This window comes from Vicia villosa, linkage group LG7 (genome assembly GCF_029867415.1).
Source record: "Vicia villosa cultivar HV-30 ecotype Madison, WI linkage group LG7, Vvil1.0, whole genome shotgun sequence".
Classification (NCBI taxonomy): domain Eukaryota; kingdom Viridiplantae; phylum Streptophyta; class Magnoliopsida; order Fabales; family Fabaceae; genus Vicia; species Vicia villosa.
The window spans coordinates 32661336-32680181 of NC_081186.1; the positions used below are offsets into that span (position 1 = coordinate 32661336).

The 18846-nt window shown below is 31.6% G+C and overlaps 2 protein-coding genes across 2 annotated transcripts; both read right to left on the minus strand.

The window, feature by feature from the left end:
• Window positions 1-1700: 1700 nt before the first annotated feature.
• On the minus strand, window positions 1701-2343 carry LOC131618836 (uncharacterized). The gene is made up of 2 exons (XM_058889994.1): window positions 2269-2343; window positions 1701-2168 (listed from the first exon to the last, which is right to left on the minus strand). Exons 1-2 carry the CDS (start codon window positions 2341-2343, stop codon window positions 1701-1703), a joined length of 543 nt encoding a protein of 180 aa, XP_058745977.1.
• A 5315-nt stretch (window positions 2344-7658) lies between these two features.
• On the minus strand, window positions 7659-10129 carry LOC131620429 (indole-3-acetic acid-amido synthetase GH3.6-like). The gene is made up of 3 exons (XM_058891502.1): window positions 9688-10129; window positions 8620-9548; window positions 7659-8514 (listed from the first exon to the last, which is right to left on the minus strand). Exons 1-3 carry the CDS (start codon window positions 9990-9992, stop codon window positions 7928-7930), a joined length of 1821 nt encoding a protein of 606 aa, XP_058747485.1. The 5' UTR covers window positions 9993-10129; the 3' UTR covers window positions 7659-7927.
• Window positions 10130-18846: the final 8717 nt, after the last annotated feature.

Here is an 18846-nt window from a genome sequence, read left to right on the forward strand (position 1 = left end):
TTCAAAATTAATGAATTAGAATTTTTTTTCTTCTTAAAATTTTTAATTAAAGATATTTTTTGAATAAAAAAGGAAAAACAAAATAAGATGAGGGGATGTAAAACCTAACCCATCAAAAACTAGCAAAAAAATATGATAGTTGAACATACCTAACTTATCTCATAAAAACTTTCAAAAGAACAAATAGGAAGTGAATCCCACCAAATTTCATTATCAACAAAAACACGTGTATTGGTTAATTTATCTTCACATGCATTTCCATCTTTGAAAATGTGAGATATGTTGAATCTAAAGAAGTCTATTGTGTATAAATTCTTCTTCTATTTAATTAAAAGAAGCTTAGGGACAATATTTAAATTAGAAAATGCACGAATGTCCAACATCGAGTTAGTTTCAAGCCAAAGATTTTTCCAAATTTTCTTGTTAGCATATTCGATAGCAAGTAAGATTCCATGCAATTAATCTTGAAAGGAGGTGCACACTTCAATCTTAGCTGAGAAAGATCATAAGGATGTTCCTAAATTATCCCTAAATATGTCACACAAGCTAATATTCTAGGATTTCCTCTTGAAACTCAATCAATATTGCACTTAATCCAATTATGACTAGGAAAAATCAATTAACTTATATGATTCTGGTGCGGGAAGAGGTCGATATTTGATATCAAAGAATTTAATAACTGTAAACTCTTGAATTAAAGAGTACATGTGCCCCTTGAAAGAAGTAGATATCATATAGACCAATTATTAAACATGAAAAATGTCTCTGTCAAAGTCAATGTTATCATTTTGAAATTATATATCATTTCTTGAATGACTAGTTTTCTAAATAATTATTATAATGAGTCATGATAAGATTTTGAATTTGAGAGCTCCAACTTCTACCAGTAAGTTTGAATTAGCTTTCGTAACTAGTTCTATTAATGCTTACGTCAAAAATCGCTCAATCTAATGCTAGAAAAGTAAAGTGTACATGTATTTAAGAAATAAGTGGAATACAGTTTTTGCATCATAATTATAGAAAGAGCACCTCGAAACCATATTTATTTTCCTTTAATTTAAGTTATCTTCTATTGCAATAACATTATGCATTAGTTTTCAAGTCATTGATGAAGTAGTAAGTGTGTAAGGATGCCAAATAGATTTTGTTTAAGAAGGCTCAGTGTGATTCCTTCTAATATAATTGTAGGCATATTTAAAAGATAGATTGTCATTTGTAGTTCTTGTCCAAATGAGTTTATTAGCAGTAGTATTATCAAATGACAAGTTAATCTTTAAAATGTCTTCAATAATATGAGGAGGCAAAATAGATAAGTCATTATGAATGTTTTAATTGATGTATTGGATAATTAAATTGACCTGAGCAACTTGCATACATTGCTTAAGTGAATTAGATAGGAACATAGTATTGGATATAATATTATGGCAAAATTTTATACTTGTAGACAACTGCACTTAGTTGTGATAAGACTTGGTTATTATATATGCTATTTATCAATTGAAAGCCTTAATTGATTAATGATCAAATGAAATAAGATGAATGATTAAATTTTTAATTGAATAATTATTTATATATTTAGTTAATTGATTTTTTTTAATAGGCAAAGAGATATATTGAACGAAGACGAAGCATAAGGGGTGCTTCACCCGATACAAAAAGAACACTTCCCACTACTCGAAGCAAGTAAGCGGAGAAATGTGTCAAACATGGAAATTACAGATTTTAACTAGCTTACCGCTAGAACATAACCAATTCCAAGAACTGTGCATAATTTCCGACATACAATCTAGGAAGCTAAAGTTACCATCCTTGAAAATTATCGCATTTCGGATCAACCAAATATGCCAACACGTAGCAAGCCAAATAGCTCCAATAATCTTCCTTTTAGCCGGGGAATGAACCTTATCGGATATGAAAGGGAAAGTGATGAAATCTACCAACGAGAAATCCGTAATGCTTCCAAGCCAATCGAAAACCTTCAACCAAATCGGTTTAACCACAAGACAACCACCTAGGAGGTGAGCTAGACACTCCTCTTCCACCGAACAAAAGGCGCAATTAATCTCGGCAATTTCCAAAATTCCCTTCTTGAAGAGATGATCTTTGGTTGCTAATCTATCGTGAATTAGTCTCCAACCGAATAAAAGAGATTTTGAAGGAGCATCAATCTTCCAAATAAAAGTTGCAGCTTTAACAACACAAAACAAAAATGGGAGGGCCAGATAGCTTAGAGAAGAACCTGTAATAACACGAAGATATTGAAAAAACCTCCTCCTTATTCAGCTTCCACCAGAACGCGTCATCGCTGCCAGCACAAGGAGCAACCCGATCCAAAATGGCCATCAGCTGCTGCTGACTGTTGCTTACGGTGCTGCTGCTACTGTGAGAAATCTGCAGCACTCGGTCCAAACGTCACTGCCAGCCATCTCCACTAGTCCTCCGCAACAGACATTCCATCCTCCGCTGCCTGCGCGTAAAGATCAGGGAACAGCTCCAATAAAGGCCTCTCGTCCGTTCAGCAGCCATACCAAAACGAAACATTATTGCCACTGTCAACAAAGCACGACATATAAACACAATATAAGTGGATGTCAAGAAAATCTATTTGTAAATAATAAAAACGTTAATTTATTTTTTTTAATAGGCAATTGAATTTAACTAGAGCAAAAGGGATGCTCTACCCAAATACAGAAATAAAACAAAACCGCTAAACAAAACAACAAAGCGGTTTATTATGCCAAATATTAAAATTACAAAGCGGAGCACTCTTAAGGCTCGATTCTAACCAAATCCAAGACCGGAAAACAAACTCAGACATACACTCCAGAAAGCTAAAACAAGCATTGTTGAAGATGATATTGTTGCGATTCATCCAAATGGTCCAACACGTTGCTAACCAAAAACGTTAATTTATAATATATATATATATATATATATATATATATATATATATATATATATATATATATATATATATATATATATATATATATATATATATATATATATATATATATATATATATATATATATATATATATATATATATATATATATATATATATATATATATATATATATATATATCACGATCTCTCATATAAGCAAATTGTATATTATCTCTTATCCCCAACTGAAGAAGACCTAAATATATGAGTTTATGTTTATAAAGAATTACAAACTGATAAGTGTTCGTCAGCCATCTCTCTTTCTTCGTGTCTTTCAAAATTATTGTTATCATTATGTATTGTTCTTTTGCTTTGGATATATCTAGTATTCTTATAATTTTTTATAGATAAATATGTTATATATCTTAAGACTATTTTATATACAGATTCATTTATTTATTTAACTTTCGTGTGGAAATAAAATTAAATTTTTAATTTATTCTTACCACGACCACAACCAACCGTTGAATTTGACATATTAATTATTAAATTGATTTGGAGATACTTTGTAAACTCTAATTGGGACCTGCCAAATTTTATAGAAGAGTTGATTTTGTTGTTAAAAAGAAGAAAAATGATATATTTTAGTTTAAAAAATGTAAGAGTCTAGCTCTGCAATCATATTTAAGTCCATATTAAGGTAGGTATACTTTATTTATTATATTACTTCTTAAGATAATTTCTTAAATATTTGTATAAAGATATATTTTTATTCATTTGCAAGAAAATATTTTCTCAATGCATACAATTTTAATATATTTAAATAGATCATCTTTTAAAAAATATTTTTATATTAAGAAATTTTTTTTGATGAATACATATTGTTTATATTCAAGTTATAATAAAAAAGGAATCCATTGAATCTTATTAAGGATCGCAAATAACTCATTAATTGGAGCCATTTCAGTGTCTCACTAGAATTCACTTAGACAAATGCTAATTGATGAATGAGGACAATTATTGCAAAAATATTCCACAAATATCAAATCCTCAAATCTTATTAGGTCCCCTAAGCACATGTAGGTGTTGATAGTTAAATTAATTAGAAAATTCTAGATAATTCTCAAGATGCAATCTAAGAGATAAGTTTTAGTTTAAATTAATTTTTTATTGTTTTCGAGAATACGACAAAAAGAATTTTCTTCAATTTTCTATTTATGAATTCACTACGACAAATGTTTGTCTTAATATAAAATTGATAATTTCATTTTATTCACTATAATATTTCTGCTACAAGAGATCTTTAGACGTAGTCAAATAGCAGGAATATTTAATCATCAAGTTAAGTTTAAGTAAATTAAGGAATATTCTTTTTGGTGAATAATAATTACACATCATGTTCATGTAAAAGCCCAAAAGGTACCCCCTCTTTGAAGTCTTTAAGGATGATTCAGAAATATAATAATCAAAAAGGAAGATTAAATTAAGAATTTTTTTTAGTGCACCACTAATTTTTAAGCAAATAATATTTTTTAAAACGCAAAAAGTTTTTACAGTGAAAAAAAATCCACATCTCATTGTTATAATTAAGAATTTTTACTTCAATGACACAATAAAATAAAAGATCATACATTAAAAAAAAATAATATTCAAAATACCACACTTTTAGTTTTTAGGGTTAAATATATTTTTGTCCCTACAAAATTATTAATTTTAAGTTTTAATTCTTATAAAAAAATTATGTTTTAATTCCTACAAAATTAATTATATATGTAGTTTTAATTTCTATAGAAGGACTAAAACGTCATACAAAATCAATTTTATAAGAATTAAAATATGACTTTATTTTATAAGAATTAAAAATCAAAACTTAAATATTTATAAGGACCAAAATCATATTTAATCCTAATTTTTATTGTGAAAGTCGACTCAGAATAATTGTTCATTTTAACAATAATTTTGTATGAAACACTTAAAAACTCGGAATTTTTTGCGGAACATCTTTGAAGAATTTTTTTAAGAATCATGACGAAATTGATAGAAAATTTGTAGATAATACTGTTTTTTTCTAAAATTACTTAAAATTTGAATAAAATTTTATAGATAAACAAAAAAATATTAATGCTATTTTTTTAATAAGTCAAATATATATAAAATAAAATAAAAAATTACAAATGACTAAGGGGAAATAAACGAAACTCAGTCAAACCACGAAATTAACCAGAAAGGGTATATAAATAGACCAGAAACAACAAAACTGGTTTATAAAAAAATACAGTAAAAGCGCACACACAACCAACACTATTTAGTAAACCCGCTTATGAGAGCAAAATCAAATAGCAAAAGAAAGAGTCTAGTGTGAGCAATCACTTTTCAAAGTGGTGTATGAATCAACCGCCAACCCGACCTGATTCACAAACCAATAACCTCTGGAAAAAATAGCAAGCAAACTGACTCCTTTGAGTCTAACAATCCAACATCAAATTGAATGATCCGGATATAAAACCAATCTCGCATCAATCCCGAAGAATGATGTGGATATTAAGATAGTGTCGGCGCAGATAGACAAACCTAAAATTTTAGAATCTGCATATCTCAATAGATCTAAAGTCAATCAGAGAATCAAAACCTCAAGATATCAACTCAGCACCAAAAACACAAACTTGCAAAAAGTCGGAGCAACCACCGAAGAGAATACACAACTCCAGATCTGAGGAAATCGATTCCCGATCCGCCTGGAGTGATCTTCGCCGGTACCAATCCGAAGTAGAAAATACACAAAATCGACCAATTCAAACAAGAAGGGTGGAACGGGAGACAGCACAAAGGACCAACCGTCGCAAAAAAACACTAAAGAAAAGCCAGAGAAACACTATCGGACAACCCCAAGTTAAAATAGAGGTGCCGAGGAGAGACCTCATCACACCACAAAAAATTCCTCTCAACAAAAATTGAAGGAGATAAAATATTTATTTATCTAAAAAAGTTAAATAGTATTCTTTCAACCCATTACTTAATATTATTTAATTTTTTTCATATTTAATTATTTATTAAATCATTTAAATTTGAGAGATTTATAAAATAATTTATTTTAAAGTCTATAAAGAAGACATTATTTTTTCAATGTAATAATTTGAAATTTTTTTCAAAAGTATGACATTGAAGTAAAAGATTCTAATTCTATAATTAAAGTGACACATCAATGTATTGATTACAATAATCAACGGTACTAAAATTGAAAAAAATGTGATTTCGATGAATATTATTGAGTGTGGTACCTACCTACCTACCTTTGAATATTTCTTTTACTACTTGAGAAAATGTATATACAGAACAGAAATGGTAATCCATAAAGAAAACAATCGATAAAAAACATTTTGTGCTTAGACAAATTCAGCACACACTGCAACATTGTACAAACCTTATCTCCTTTCTCACACACACTGCTTCTCTAATGCTTTTTGTTGCTTTATCAATCTCTGCCGAACACAAATTTGTCTCTCAAATTAATTCTTGTCTCTTTCTTCTCCCTTGTCTGACACACCCTTCAACACTTGTTTTTTTTATTCCTTTTAAAAAAATTAATAAAGAAACTGCTTTTTTTGTTTGTTTGTTTTCAAACAATATAATAACATAGAGGGAACATCACTGTGTGAGTGATTGTACTGATTCTTTCTTATCTACTCTTACTCACTCCAATCCAAAAATTTCTTGGCATTGCACACATCCTAGTTCTTTGACTAGTCTTCTGATTCTGCTCAGTTTAAATGCCTCCAAATTTATTGAATATTTGAATTGGTAGACACAGTGGGGGCAATCTCTACATATATTTTAATTTTTATGTCCCAAATTTGAGACCAATATAACATTTTTAAAATTTTAAATTTATTAAATAATCCTACCTTCCAATCGACCAATCTAAGTATCGATCTATCTATCTATTTGTGGAGCTCATTTAAGGCAAAGCATACTCGGTATAGATTTGTCCCAACACAAAAATTGTTTGTTTATTCTTAGCAGGATTCATTCGAATTTAAAACTCTAAGAGAAACACATTTTTAAGACTCAAGCTTTCACCATTATGCCTACTCCATGGGTTAAAAGGCAGACATATTTATCGGTATCGAGTAATGTAAAGATGTAGAAGGATGTATGATAATTGAATTTGCATTATATGTTAATTCTAGAAGACAGTTGCTTGGAACTGGGATTCTGTTACATTTTTTGTGTTTATGATTTATTTTGTTGAAGAAAGCATGTTTAAACTTTGAATTAGTTTAGTTCCTTGATTTAGTGACAGAATCTAACACAAACAACTATTTGTAACAAATAAACTCTCCGAGAAAGAGAATTTAAGGTCATTATGAGTGCTTAAAGAAGCTAATCAATAATTGACACTAGATTTACCCACTAAGTAGTAGAAAATAATTGGTGACAATTTTTTTTCCAGAATAGAAACAGGATAATTCTGCTTCTTTTTCTTTTTTTTTAACTTTATATAATTAACTTGGTTATGATTTGTTTGTCAGACATTAGTATATAATAGTGGAATTGTTATGGAAAAAAGTTGTTATGCTCTTTCCCAAAAAACAATAGAAAAAGAAAGGTGTTGTTAAGAGTGATGTCTTTTGTTGTTTCCTTTATACACCAAATAAGCCACATGAGGCTTGAAAAAACCAATAGATCATGATGGTTCTGTAAAGTTAAAAAATAATTAGTAATAATAAAAACTATAATTTTACTGGATAATTATAATAATGATAATAATAGTTAAAAAGAAAGACAAAAGAGCTTTCTTTTAAACAGAAATTGCTTTTTACACTGGCTAGGTTCACATCACTATGCAACAAGTTACTAACAACAACAAAAGAAGTTTTTAGACATGGAAATTAACCTAAGAAAAAGTGATTAAATTTTCTTCTTCTTCTCCCTAACATAATGGCCTTAAAAAACAGTTCACATGAACTGCTAAGAAAAGCTACTAAGTAGCAACCAACCACATTAATATAATAATGTAGCTTATTATTAATAATTCAATTTCAATTCTGGTTGATCCATTGTTTGTGACCAGGAACCCATTTTGGACACTTGGGACTAAAGTAACTTGACATTACCCTTGAGTTCAAGAGTTCAACAACAGATTCAGATTTCACACACCTTGGTGTCTTGTACTGGTTAATTGAAGCACCTAAACTAATGGCATAATCCATTAGCTTATCAAATGTGCCCTGTTCGACGATTTTCATCTCGAGCGGGCCAATGGATTTGTCCGAGACACGGCCCTGTCGATACACGCTGTTCAGTGACTCTTCAATTGTTAAGCAGCAGTCCTCAAAAACACAAGGTGGAATTTGTGTTGACTTGTTCAGTGTGAGTTCCCAGTATAGGACATAGTGCCCTGGAATTGATGCTGTGTCTGCAAAGCTTGTGTATTCGGACACTGCTGCCCCGAATGGTGCTAAATGTGTCACAGCATTTGCCATTGCATTCTGAAGCTCAACCTCATCGGTTTTGTCAGCATCAATGCTCAATACAACGTTTTTTCTACATACAAAGTTGAATTGTGGTGCTTTGTTCTTGAATCCTGCTACCTTGAGCACATCACCAACTCGATAACGGTATAGTCCTAAAAGAAGAAAAAATGATAATTCATCTCATGTTCTGTTCCAAATCGGTTTCGTTTCATAAACATATCAAAATCATAACATAATAATGATATTAAATGTCTTACCAGCATAAGTAGTGACAACAAGTTCATATTCTTGACCGAGTTTGACATCAACGAGTTCAACGAGCTCTTTCTGTTCTTTCTCGTTGAGGGATCTCGGTGCATGAAGAGAATCAGTGACACCATTGGTTCTATTAACAGGCAAAAACTCATAGTAACACATGGTGGGAATAAGTGTATAAGACACTTCACTAGGTTTACAAAGAGGGTTAAGATTGACACCAAAGTAACATTCACTAGAAGCATACATAGTGCAAACAAGTGGTAAACCATTGCTGTAATGATCCAAAATGGGAATATACTGTGACATTGTTCCTGTCACAATAACATCCACATACTTAGTATTAGGCCACAGCCTAGTAATAATCCCCTGCCAAGAACTCTTACTACACTCAGTTTGAATAAAATCAGCAAGCTTAGGATCAGGTTTAAGGATTTTCATAACAGAATCTCTCACTGTTGTATCAGTGATCAAAGAGTTAACAGTTCCTGTTCTAATATCATTTGAAAGAAGGGTCCAATGTTTTTCAAGAAACCTAATAGCCCTTATGAAACCAGAGGCAAAAACAGCACCAACCCTTAGTACCTCTTTGTTTTGGCAAAGACCACAAAGGAGCTGAGAATACATGCTTTGATATGAATCAGGACAGAGTACAGTTTCATTTGGGCTTGTGTAGTTTGTGTAAGGGTCATAAGGTCTATCCCTGAAATAGGAACTTTTGTAGTAGCTTGTTAAAACAGGCCTAGCTACAATTCCACCAGGTGTTGTAGCCTCAGATTTTATAAACATGAGGTACATTCCTTTCCCTTTTTCTAATCCCGGAACAAACTCACTCATCACTGGCATCAATAAACTGTATAACAAACTTCTCCTTCCTAACTCCTCTTCAATTGTTGGCATAAGTTTTCTCTCTCCACCAGATGTACCAGAACTGCAACCAAAACAAAAACAACTTCATCAATATTTATTACTACAAATTAAAAGATATTTCTATTTATATGCTATGCAGACCAGACACCTCGAAAATTTCGAGGTGTCTGGGTTTATATGTTATATGTTGAAAGACGGACCTGGTGAGAAACTCAGAAATGGGTTTGGAGCAAAGGATGGGGGAGGTGTCACCATTAGCGATGCGTTCGATATCAGGCTGAATATCTTCGTATGAGATGACAGGCAAGAGTTTTTTGAAGGTGTCACGGTTTGTGTGACCGTTGAGATTGTATCGTTTGAGATACTCAACGTTTGCATTGCGGGACAGGATTTCTGAGAGGACTTGTTGTTGGACAAGGTCGGGTTTTGAGGTAACATCCTCAATGAAGTCGAGGATTTTTTTGTTCTGTTCAACAAGGTTGTAGTCTCTGGGTGCTTCAGGCATGGTTGTTGTGTTGTTGTGAAATGTGTGTTTTTGTTTTCTTGTGAGAGAGAAAGAGAAAGAGAGAGAGATGAATAGAATAGAAATATAGAAAACTTGTTGTTGAGATGAGAAGGAAAGGGTGAAGAAAGAGTGTGTTGGGCGTGAGTTGAAAACATGAGAGATGATGTATATATAGAGGCACTGGCACATGTCAAGCTGGGTTTGTTTTGTCACTAGGGATAAGAGAGTAAATGCATGATCAAAATGGAGGGTAAAATTGGAAATATCTAACCTTTTTATTATATCAACTTTTTGTTTTCTCTATTTTTTATAATATCTAATCTCTAAATTTTATATTATGTCAAACCATATACAACTTCCATGCATTTATGGTCAGGCTAGCAACATGCTCCTCACCAAGTCAAGCAACACTTTTCTTTAACTACTAACTAATTCAAACACATTAAATCTTTCAACACATTTAATTTTTTTTTTGGAGTATTTTATCATAGTTAGTTTTATTTTGCCAAATAAGACTTTTCATATTATTTAAGAGAATTTGAATGACAGGGTATGTAATGTTTTTTAGTTTAACTATGAATTTGGAGAATGAATCATCTCCCGTTGTTTGCAACCAGTCATATATTTAATGGTTAGAAAAACTAATCAATTCGATTAAGTACAAGAGAGAAAAACTTATTATGAATCTAACAGTTATCATTAGAGAGAACGCAGTAGAGAATTCAAATTCATAAATTTGAATATCGAATATAAATTTGAACACGTAATAATGTTAAAAAAATTTAAGAAAAAATTTATTGTTTGTTGTGGTTTTTCTCAGTTCGAGGGATAATCTCTACTTATAACAGAATTAAATTTTTTTAAAATGTTTTTTATTATTTATCGTTATCATGCACAATTTAAAAAATAATCTTCGAGTGATTTTTTTATAATAAGACTTTGACATTGCTAGAAATAAAAAATAAGAGTTTAAAAACATCATGACATATAAAAATAAAGCTTTATCTTTTAAATATAATAAAAATTATTTTTAAAAATATATATAAATTGTAAAACTAATTTAATAAACAGCTAAAATTATTTTTATATATATATATATATATATATATATATATATATATATATATATATATATATATATATATATATATATATATATATATATATAAATTAGATTTAAGTAGTTGAAAATAAAGGGAAAATGTATTTTAGGAGATAATATATACACTGTCTCAATTGGAAATGACTTGGATATTGTTTAATCATGAATGACCATGGTGACATATTAGAAAGATTAATAGATAAAATGGAATATACATGTACAACATAAAAAAATGCTTGGAGTCACATCCAAATGCTTTTCTAGTTGTATTATCAAATTGTTAAATCAATCCTATGTCATACTCATATATATATAAACCATAATATTGTTGCACACCTCTGCAAAGATTGGTTAGATGTACTTAATTTTTTTTAAGGTAATAAAATGAAATTGTCAATAAAAAAATGAAAAATAGAATTATATTTTCTAAACTTTCTTTATTGCTGCGGTGTAAATGATATTTTTTTTGAAAAATAAAAGATCAATCTAAGTTTAATTTAAGGGAATTTTCCGAATAAAAATATGTCGTAAGACACACTAGTAGTGGAATAATGACAATCCTATATACCATTGTCTCATATTGGATTGGCCAAATTCTAATTCAACAGCTTCATGAAAATCCCATGAACCAACCTATCAAAATATAGGTGTTTAGGTTTTTTAAAGATAATAAAAAATAATAGTCAAAATCATTACAACTTAGATGAGAAAAAGTTGTAGGAAACACTTAATGTAAAGCAAAAGTGATTTGAAACAGCAAAGGATAGATCTCTTTCTTTCTTCTTTTTCATATTTACTCTATATATATATATATATATATATATATATATATATATATATATATATATATATATATATATATATATATATATATATATATATATATGAGAAAATGGAACTTAATCAATAGATCTTGAGGGGAAAAATTGATATGGTTTTCATTTAAGAGTTAAATATTCAAATTATGAATGATGAGTTAGCAACCGGTTTTTGGAGCAATAAAGAGGTTGAGAATTCAGCGAGGGGTTTATATGGTAAGGTTGGATGTATAGTCACTTTGTGTAGAAAAGGATTTTTGCAGGCTTGACAGCAAGGGAAGTGTTAGAAGCAGGCTTGACATATTGAGGGCTAGAAAGTGGTTGAGCGGGAGATAGGTAAGAACGATATCTCTGATCATGCCCCCGTGTGGATAAAGAAAAATGACTTAGATTGGGGTCCTAAGCCGTTTAGGGTGAATAGTTGTTGGTTCGGTCACAAAGATTTCAGGAGTTTTATGGAAAAGGTGTGGAAATTTTTCAAGGTGGAAGGCAAGCAGGTTTCCGGGATTTGGAGAAAGTTTTGGAGTCTATTGGAAGGTGATTTAGTAAAGTTTATGGAAGAATTTCATTTAAATGGCAAGCTTCCTAAGGTAGTGACGACTTCATTTATTGCGCTTGTCCTAAGATTCAAAACCCTTAAGAGCTAGGGAATTATAGGCCTATTTTTGCTTGTTGGTTATTTGCATAAAATCATGTGTAAAGTATTGGCTTCAATATTTAAAAGGATTCTAAGCAAGGTGGTGTCAAATTCTCAAACAACATTTTTTCCGGGTAGACAACTCTTGGATGAAGTACTTGTGCTTAATGAGATATTAGACATAACAAAGAAAGAAAGAGAAGAAGGAGTGCATGTTGTTAAAATTTAATTTGAACAAACTTACGACCGTGTAAGTTGGAATTATCTCAAGTTTGTTCTTAGGAGTATTGGTTGTGGGTCAAGTGGATGAAGTGGATAAAAGTGAGTATTTTTAGTAGAATTATGTCAATATTGGTAAATTGGAGTAAAACTGACAATTTCAGGGTGGAGAGGGGGATAAGACAAGGGGATCCTCTATGTCCTTTTGATTTGGCCTTAGCAGCAGAAGGGTTGTCTTTCTTGATCTATAAAGCAGTCAGGCTAGGAGAGTTCGAAGGTTTTTGTTTTGATAATTAATATGAGCACAAAATTTTCTAATTCACTAATGACATAATCCTAATTAATAAAAGGAATTGGGAGAATTTGTGGAGTTTGAAAATAGTCTTTAGGGGTTATGAATTGGTGGTGGGATTAACAGTAAACTTCTTCAAGAGTAAGTTGTATGCTGTTCATCTTAAGGACTCCTTCTTAGAGGCTACATTCCAATTTCTTTCTTCCAATATTGATTCAATTTTGTTTAAGTTTTTGGGCATTTTTATAGGATGCAATCCAAGAAGGTGTAAAACTTGGAGACCCCTGATTAATAGCATGAAAAGTAAGCTTTCGACTTTGAGAGGTAGATGTCATTCAATTGGAGGTAGAGAAACGTTATTGAATTATGTTTTTTCAAGCTTACCACTGTTCTTTATGTCATTCTATAAAGCTCCGAAGAAGATCATCATGGAGATAATTCAAATCCAGAGTAGATTCTATTGGCACGCAAATGAAGACAAAAGGAGTATAAATTGGATATAATGGAGTAATGCCTATAAATCTAAAGATGATAGGGGTTTGGGTGTTAGAAACATTGAATTCTTCAATAATGCTCTTCTTTGAAAGTGGAAATGGAGGATGTTGCAAGAGCAAGATGTTATTTGGAGGAATATATTAACATCAATGTATGGTAATTTGCAAAATTAGGTTCTGTGTGGAACAATTTTCAAAGCTAGCAAAAATTATTCAACATGGTGGAAAGATATTCAACAAATTGGCAGCAATTCTCTTGCGGAAGAAGACTGGTTCGCTGGGAATATCTTGAATAAAGTGAGAGCTGGAAACATGGTTCTATTTTAGAAGTATAGATGGTTAAGAATCACACCCTTGAGGTAAACAGTTCCAGCCTTATTTCAGGCGTCCACGGATCAAGATGCACGAATTAGAGACTTGGGTTATTGGTTCCATGAAGTGTGGACATAGTTTATCAATTCTGATGTGTTAATTTCCAATATAGAGGCATTCGATCAGAGTCTAGAGTTAATAAATATTTTTATGGGTATTTCTTTAAAAAAACATGTGATGAGCTTTCTTGGAGACCAAGGTCGTACAGTTCGTATTCTATGAAAAGTTGTTATCCCAGGTTATGCATGGTTGAAGGAGAAGACAAGTGGGACGATGATACTATTAAATGTGTGAGGCAGGTTTTCCTAACTAAGGTGCCTTCAAAGATTAAAATTTTTGTTTGGAGGGTTTTGCTTAACAGAATTCCAACAAGAGGCCAACTCTCAAGGAGAGAGATTTTGCATAACTCTCACGATAAGGTATGTTCCTGTTGCTTTGATGGAGAAGAAACTTTAGCTCATTTGTTTTTCAACTGTAAAGTTAGCTTGAAAGTGTGGGAGAACGTTTTTCATTTGAAGGGATATGGAGGAGGCGAAGATTGAGGATTGCTTGATAAATTGTCAAAATTTCATATTAGCGTTACAAAGAAAAGTGAAGAATTCAAAAGTTGGTGTAATATGGATGGTTCTCGTGCGGTGCTTGTGGTTCATATTAACCTTATTATTTCTATTGATGATATTGTGTCGAATATCAAACTTATTTCTTTGTTTTAAACTATTATTGGAGTCAAACATAGGGCATGTATTAGTTTTTATGATTGGTGCAAAGGTCCTCGTAACTTTATAAAATTGTAATGTTGTTTCTATCGTGGAATTGAGTATCCCTTGTACTCCATTAATCATTTTTCTTATAAAAAAGTGGAAAATTTAATTTTTCAAATTTTTTTCTTCTTCATAATTGGTATGAATTTGTAATTTTCTAACTTTTATAATGACTATTGCTTCAGTTGATTAACATGTTAAGCTCAAATCAAAAAACAAAAGATACTACACTATTGTTAGATTAATTTTTTTTACACAATTAGTTACACCAAACAACTTTTAAACACTAACTCAATAAGTTATCTATGTCAAAGTCACCAAAGATTAATAAATTCCACTTTAAATAATTTAAAAGATATTGTAAGTTTGTTTACGACGGAATGTCATCACCATTCAAGCCATAAAAATTCATGATATTTTGTTACAATAATAAAAATAATGATAATGATTTTCTATCTCCTCAAAACACAAAACCTAACAACCAATTAATCATTCCCTAAATACAACACAAAATCACACCATCTATGACTCATGTCACCTTAACATCTTACGAAATAACACTCCTCTATTAATACTATTAAGAGATTAAATATGAATATTCTAATGACTATTTTCTCTTTGGACCATTTATGATGAACAATTATATATAAAGATGGTGACTTACATCATAAGTCAGTGTAGGTATGCAACACCATCATATTACTTGATTAGCAAGTAACTATCACAACCAACATTGTAGGTGTTTTATAACAAAAAATTAATTAATCAACTACAGCCTAAGTAAATTTAACTAACTTCAATTGACTTGTTTGGTTGTTCATCTTAATTCTTCAAAATTCTCCCATAAGCTGAAGGTTTGTATATATCTACCATCTTGAACTTGAGCAATAGAATATTGAATGTTTGATTGAGGATGTGATCATTTTGTGAACTTGTTTTTATTAATTGATCGTTAGATTTCACAAGTAGAAGTTTCGTAAATTCGGCTACTTGTTTCTCTCATATAATGTGGCAATCTATTTCAAGACATTTAGTTCTTTTATGGAAAATTGGGTTGGCTGCAATGTGCAAAGCACTTGGATTGTTACAATAACTATCTAGTGACTTAATGCATTTTGTAACACCCTTCTAAACCCCGCGGCAATTAAATAAAATTCAGAGTGAAACATAAAAACAAGGGAGTCACAATTAAAATAAATCAATTTATCATAAATCAATTGTCATGCTTCACTTAGGAACAAATCATCAAATGATCATAATCATGTTCTACACAGCGGAACATTCTTCAACGGATAAACATAACATCATCTATGCAATATCCCACAAAAGAAATCCAAAAAAATAGATAGAGTTATAATCAAGACTCTATACTAGCGTTTCCCCCAGTGTTACAATATCAGAGCATGACCCGACTCGAACTAAAATCACGGATAAACTCTACGAGTCATCCTCACTGAGCGCTAATGCCGCTACTTCTCAAATCTGAAAAATGTCAACAAGTAAGGGTGAGTCTCATTCTCAATTAATCAATATTATGCACTCATAAGAAATAAAACATCATAATATATCATTCACCTAATTTGGCATATATTCAAACAATTCAACAAAGCACGCAACCAACACATCATCAATTCATAACACTGAAACACATCCAATCATGTTATAAAATCATGCATATGAATGAAATGACACTATGCATGTGGTACCAAACATCATCAATGGGAATAACCCACCGACCGATCCAACATCATCAAGATACAGCCTTGCCAGCACAAATTCCACACAATGGGAATTATGCCCTTCACTGAATCCCCTCATCATCAGGATTCAGCCCTCAACAATGATTATGAATGAATGCAAACATATATGAAACATACTTATACCATTGTCAAGTCTATGAGTAACATCATCCAATACTCAAACCATCATCATCATCATCAAAGTATGTTTATATACATTAGCATCATTCAAATACAATAAATCATCATTATACAATTCTCAACAATCATCGCATCACATAATCATGTTTTTAAACACATCTTATATTGTCAAATTTCATCATATATGTCAACAATACATCATCCATCAAACTAACAAAATATTCACATCTTACTCAGATCCTCGCATAGAGTATCTTATAAGCTTCACCATCCAATTAAACAAATCATCATACAACTAATATTTTAAACATAGCATGTATCGTCATATCTCATCGTATATGTCCACAACACATCATTCATCAAAACAAGCAAATCATGGCTTAAAATAATCAAAAGTTGCACCTCATTTCATCATTCAAATACATAGGTTATTTTATGAGGTTCATCATACTCAAAACGGCACTCAAAACAGGCCAACGGTTCAAAAGATACATCATTTTCAAGGTTGGAAAATTTTCTGCCCAGCAAGGTCCGCTCAGCGGACCACTAGCGACGTGAGGCAGAAGCGAGCTACCTTCAGACCTCCGCTCAGCGGACCACTAGCGACCTTGGACAGAAGCTAACTAGATTGGGTCCTCCGCTTAGCGGACCTCCCTCCGCTTAGCGGACCTGCGATTTTACAGATTCTCAGGTCTGCGACAGACCTGCGATTTCACACTCCTTTCATCCAAAGTCGATTCCAAATGTCATTTACAGACATACAATCATCACGAACATCATCAGATATCATCAAACATCGAATAAACATGTTATTAATCATCAATTCATACAAATTCATCAAGTTTCCCTAAACCTAACAATTTCAAATTCCAATATACCCAATCGAATCGAATCATATGTTAATCCATCCTATTACCTATAATCGCATAATAGAAATTAACCAGAAGAGTCCCCCCTTACCTTAGCCAAAAATCTGGTCTTTTTCCCTTCTTCTCCATCAAACCTGTAAGCCTTTTTTCTCCAAATTCAGCAAGAATCTCCAATCTTCAAACTCGCTTATCTCCCTCATCAAGAACTTCCCTGACACGAATTAATATATCGATTCGAAGGAAACTTCGTGTAGAATCCGAATCTTCAAGAATTACCTAATTGGGAGCTACGAGCAGAAAGTTATGACTCATTCTGTGAGGGCTGCACCATGAATACGAAAATGGTCTTGTCCATGAGTTCTTCTTCTCTCCCTCTTAGGTTTTCCTCTTCTATTTCTCAATTTACTCTTATTTCCTTGTTTTATGAAAATATAACTTATTTAATAATGGGCTCAACAATTTTACACCTCCTCATTACTAAATACCACATTTGGCCCAATGACCAATCTTCCATAATTCCTCCAATTAGTTCCACGAAAATACTAAATAATTCTAAATAATAATTTAATTTCCGATTAAATTAAAATTAGAAAATATGGGGTGTTACAACTCTCCCCCACTAAAAGAGTTTTCGTCCTCGAAAACATACTTCAAGCAAAAAGTTCCGGATAGAAGTCTTTCATCTGACTCTCCAGTTCCCAGGTAACATTTCCTTAGTCGATCCTCAAAATTCATCTGACATAACCAATAGAAAGCATATCACATGCATTCAATCTCAGCTCTTACGTCGCATTCGACCACCTCAAAGGTGTACCGCTCGTTATATCTCAAAAAGGTTAACGACAATAGAACATTGAGGTACAACCCATATAATGCGCTCAATAACTGAATACCATAATTACACAACCATGGTATGACCACACCTGATCAACACTGCTATAATGCATTCCATCTACCGAACGTACCAACCTCAGACACACTTTTCCATCTGAGTGATAAAATAATACTTACACTTTTCACCAATTGCTTCCTTCAAGAATCTCAATAATAATATTCCCATACCATTGAATTTCAACTATCTGACTCCTCTCAATTCACACCAGCAATTATCCCATGTTACATTCCGTTTTTGCTGCACTATTCTGATTACTCATTATCATTATCACCAATTAGATTTCTGAATTTTACCTAATTATGTCTCTCTCTACTCATTTATTCAAGAATCATTCTTTACCATCCATGGTACTAATTTACCACTCAGCAATGCTTTACTCGCATCCAAAAACAAATTCCAGATTTACTTCATCCATTAAAACATTCCAACCATCAGGACGAGTACACTCAAGTAGTTATAATCACACTTATCATCCTCAATATACCATTGCTTACAAAATAGCTCAAACTGAGTCC

What these genes read in the sequence shown, in the direction of transcription:
- LOC131618836 (XM_058889994.1), bottom strand. Translation starts at nt 2,343, where the DNA reads ATGGCCATTTTGGATCGGGTTGCTCCTTGTGCTGGCAGCGATGACGCG. An exon ending in GGAAGCTGAATAAGGAGGAG is followed by an intron (nt 2,169 to 2,268) that starts GTTTTTTCAATA and finishes TTTATTTGGAAG; the next exon opens with ATTGATGCTCCTTCAAAATC.
- LOC131620429 (XM_058891502.1), bottom strand. Translation starts at nt 9,992, where the DNA reads ATGCCTGAAGCACCCAGAGACTACAACCTTGTTGAACAGAACAAAAAA. An exon ending in ATTTCTGAGTTTCTCACCAG is followed by an intron (nt 9,549 to 9,687) that starts GTCCGTCTTTCA and finishes TTTTGGTTGCAG; the next exon opens with TTCTGGTACATCTGGTGGAG. An exon ending in TGTTGTCACTACTTATGCTG is followed by an intron (nt 8,515 to 8,619) that starts GTAAGACATTTA and finishes TTCTTCTTTTAG; the next exon opens with GACTATACCGTTATCGAGTT.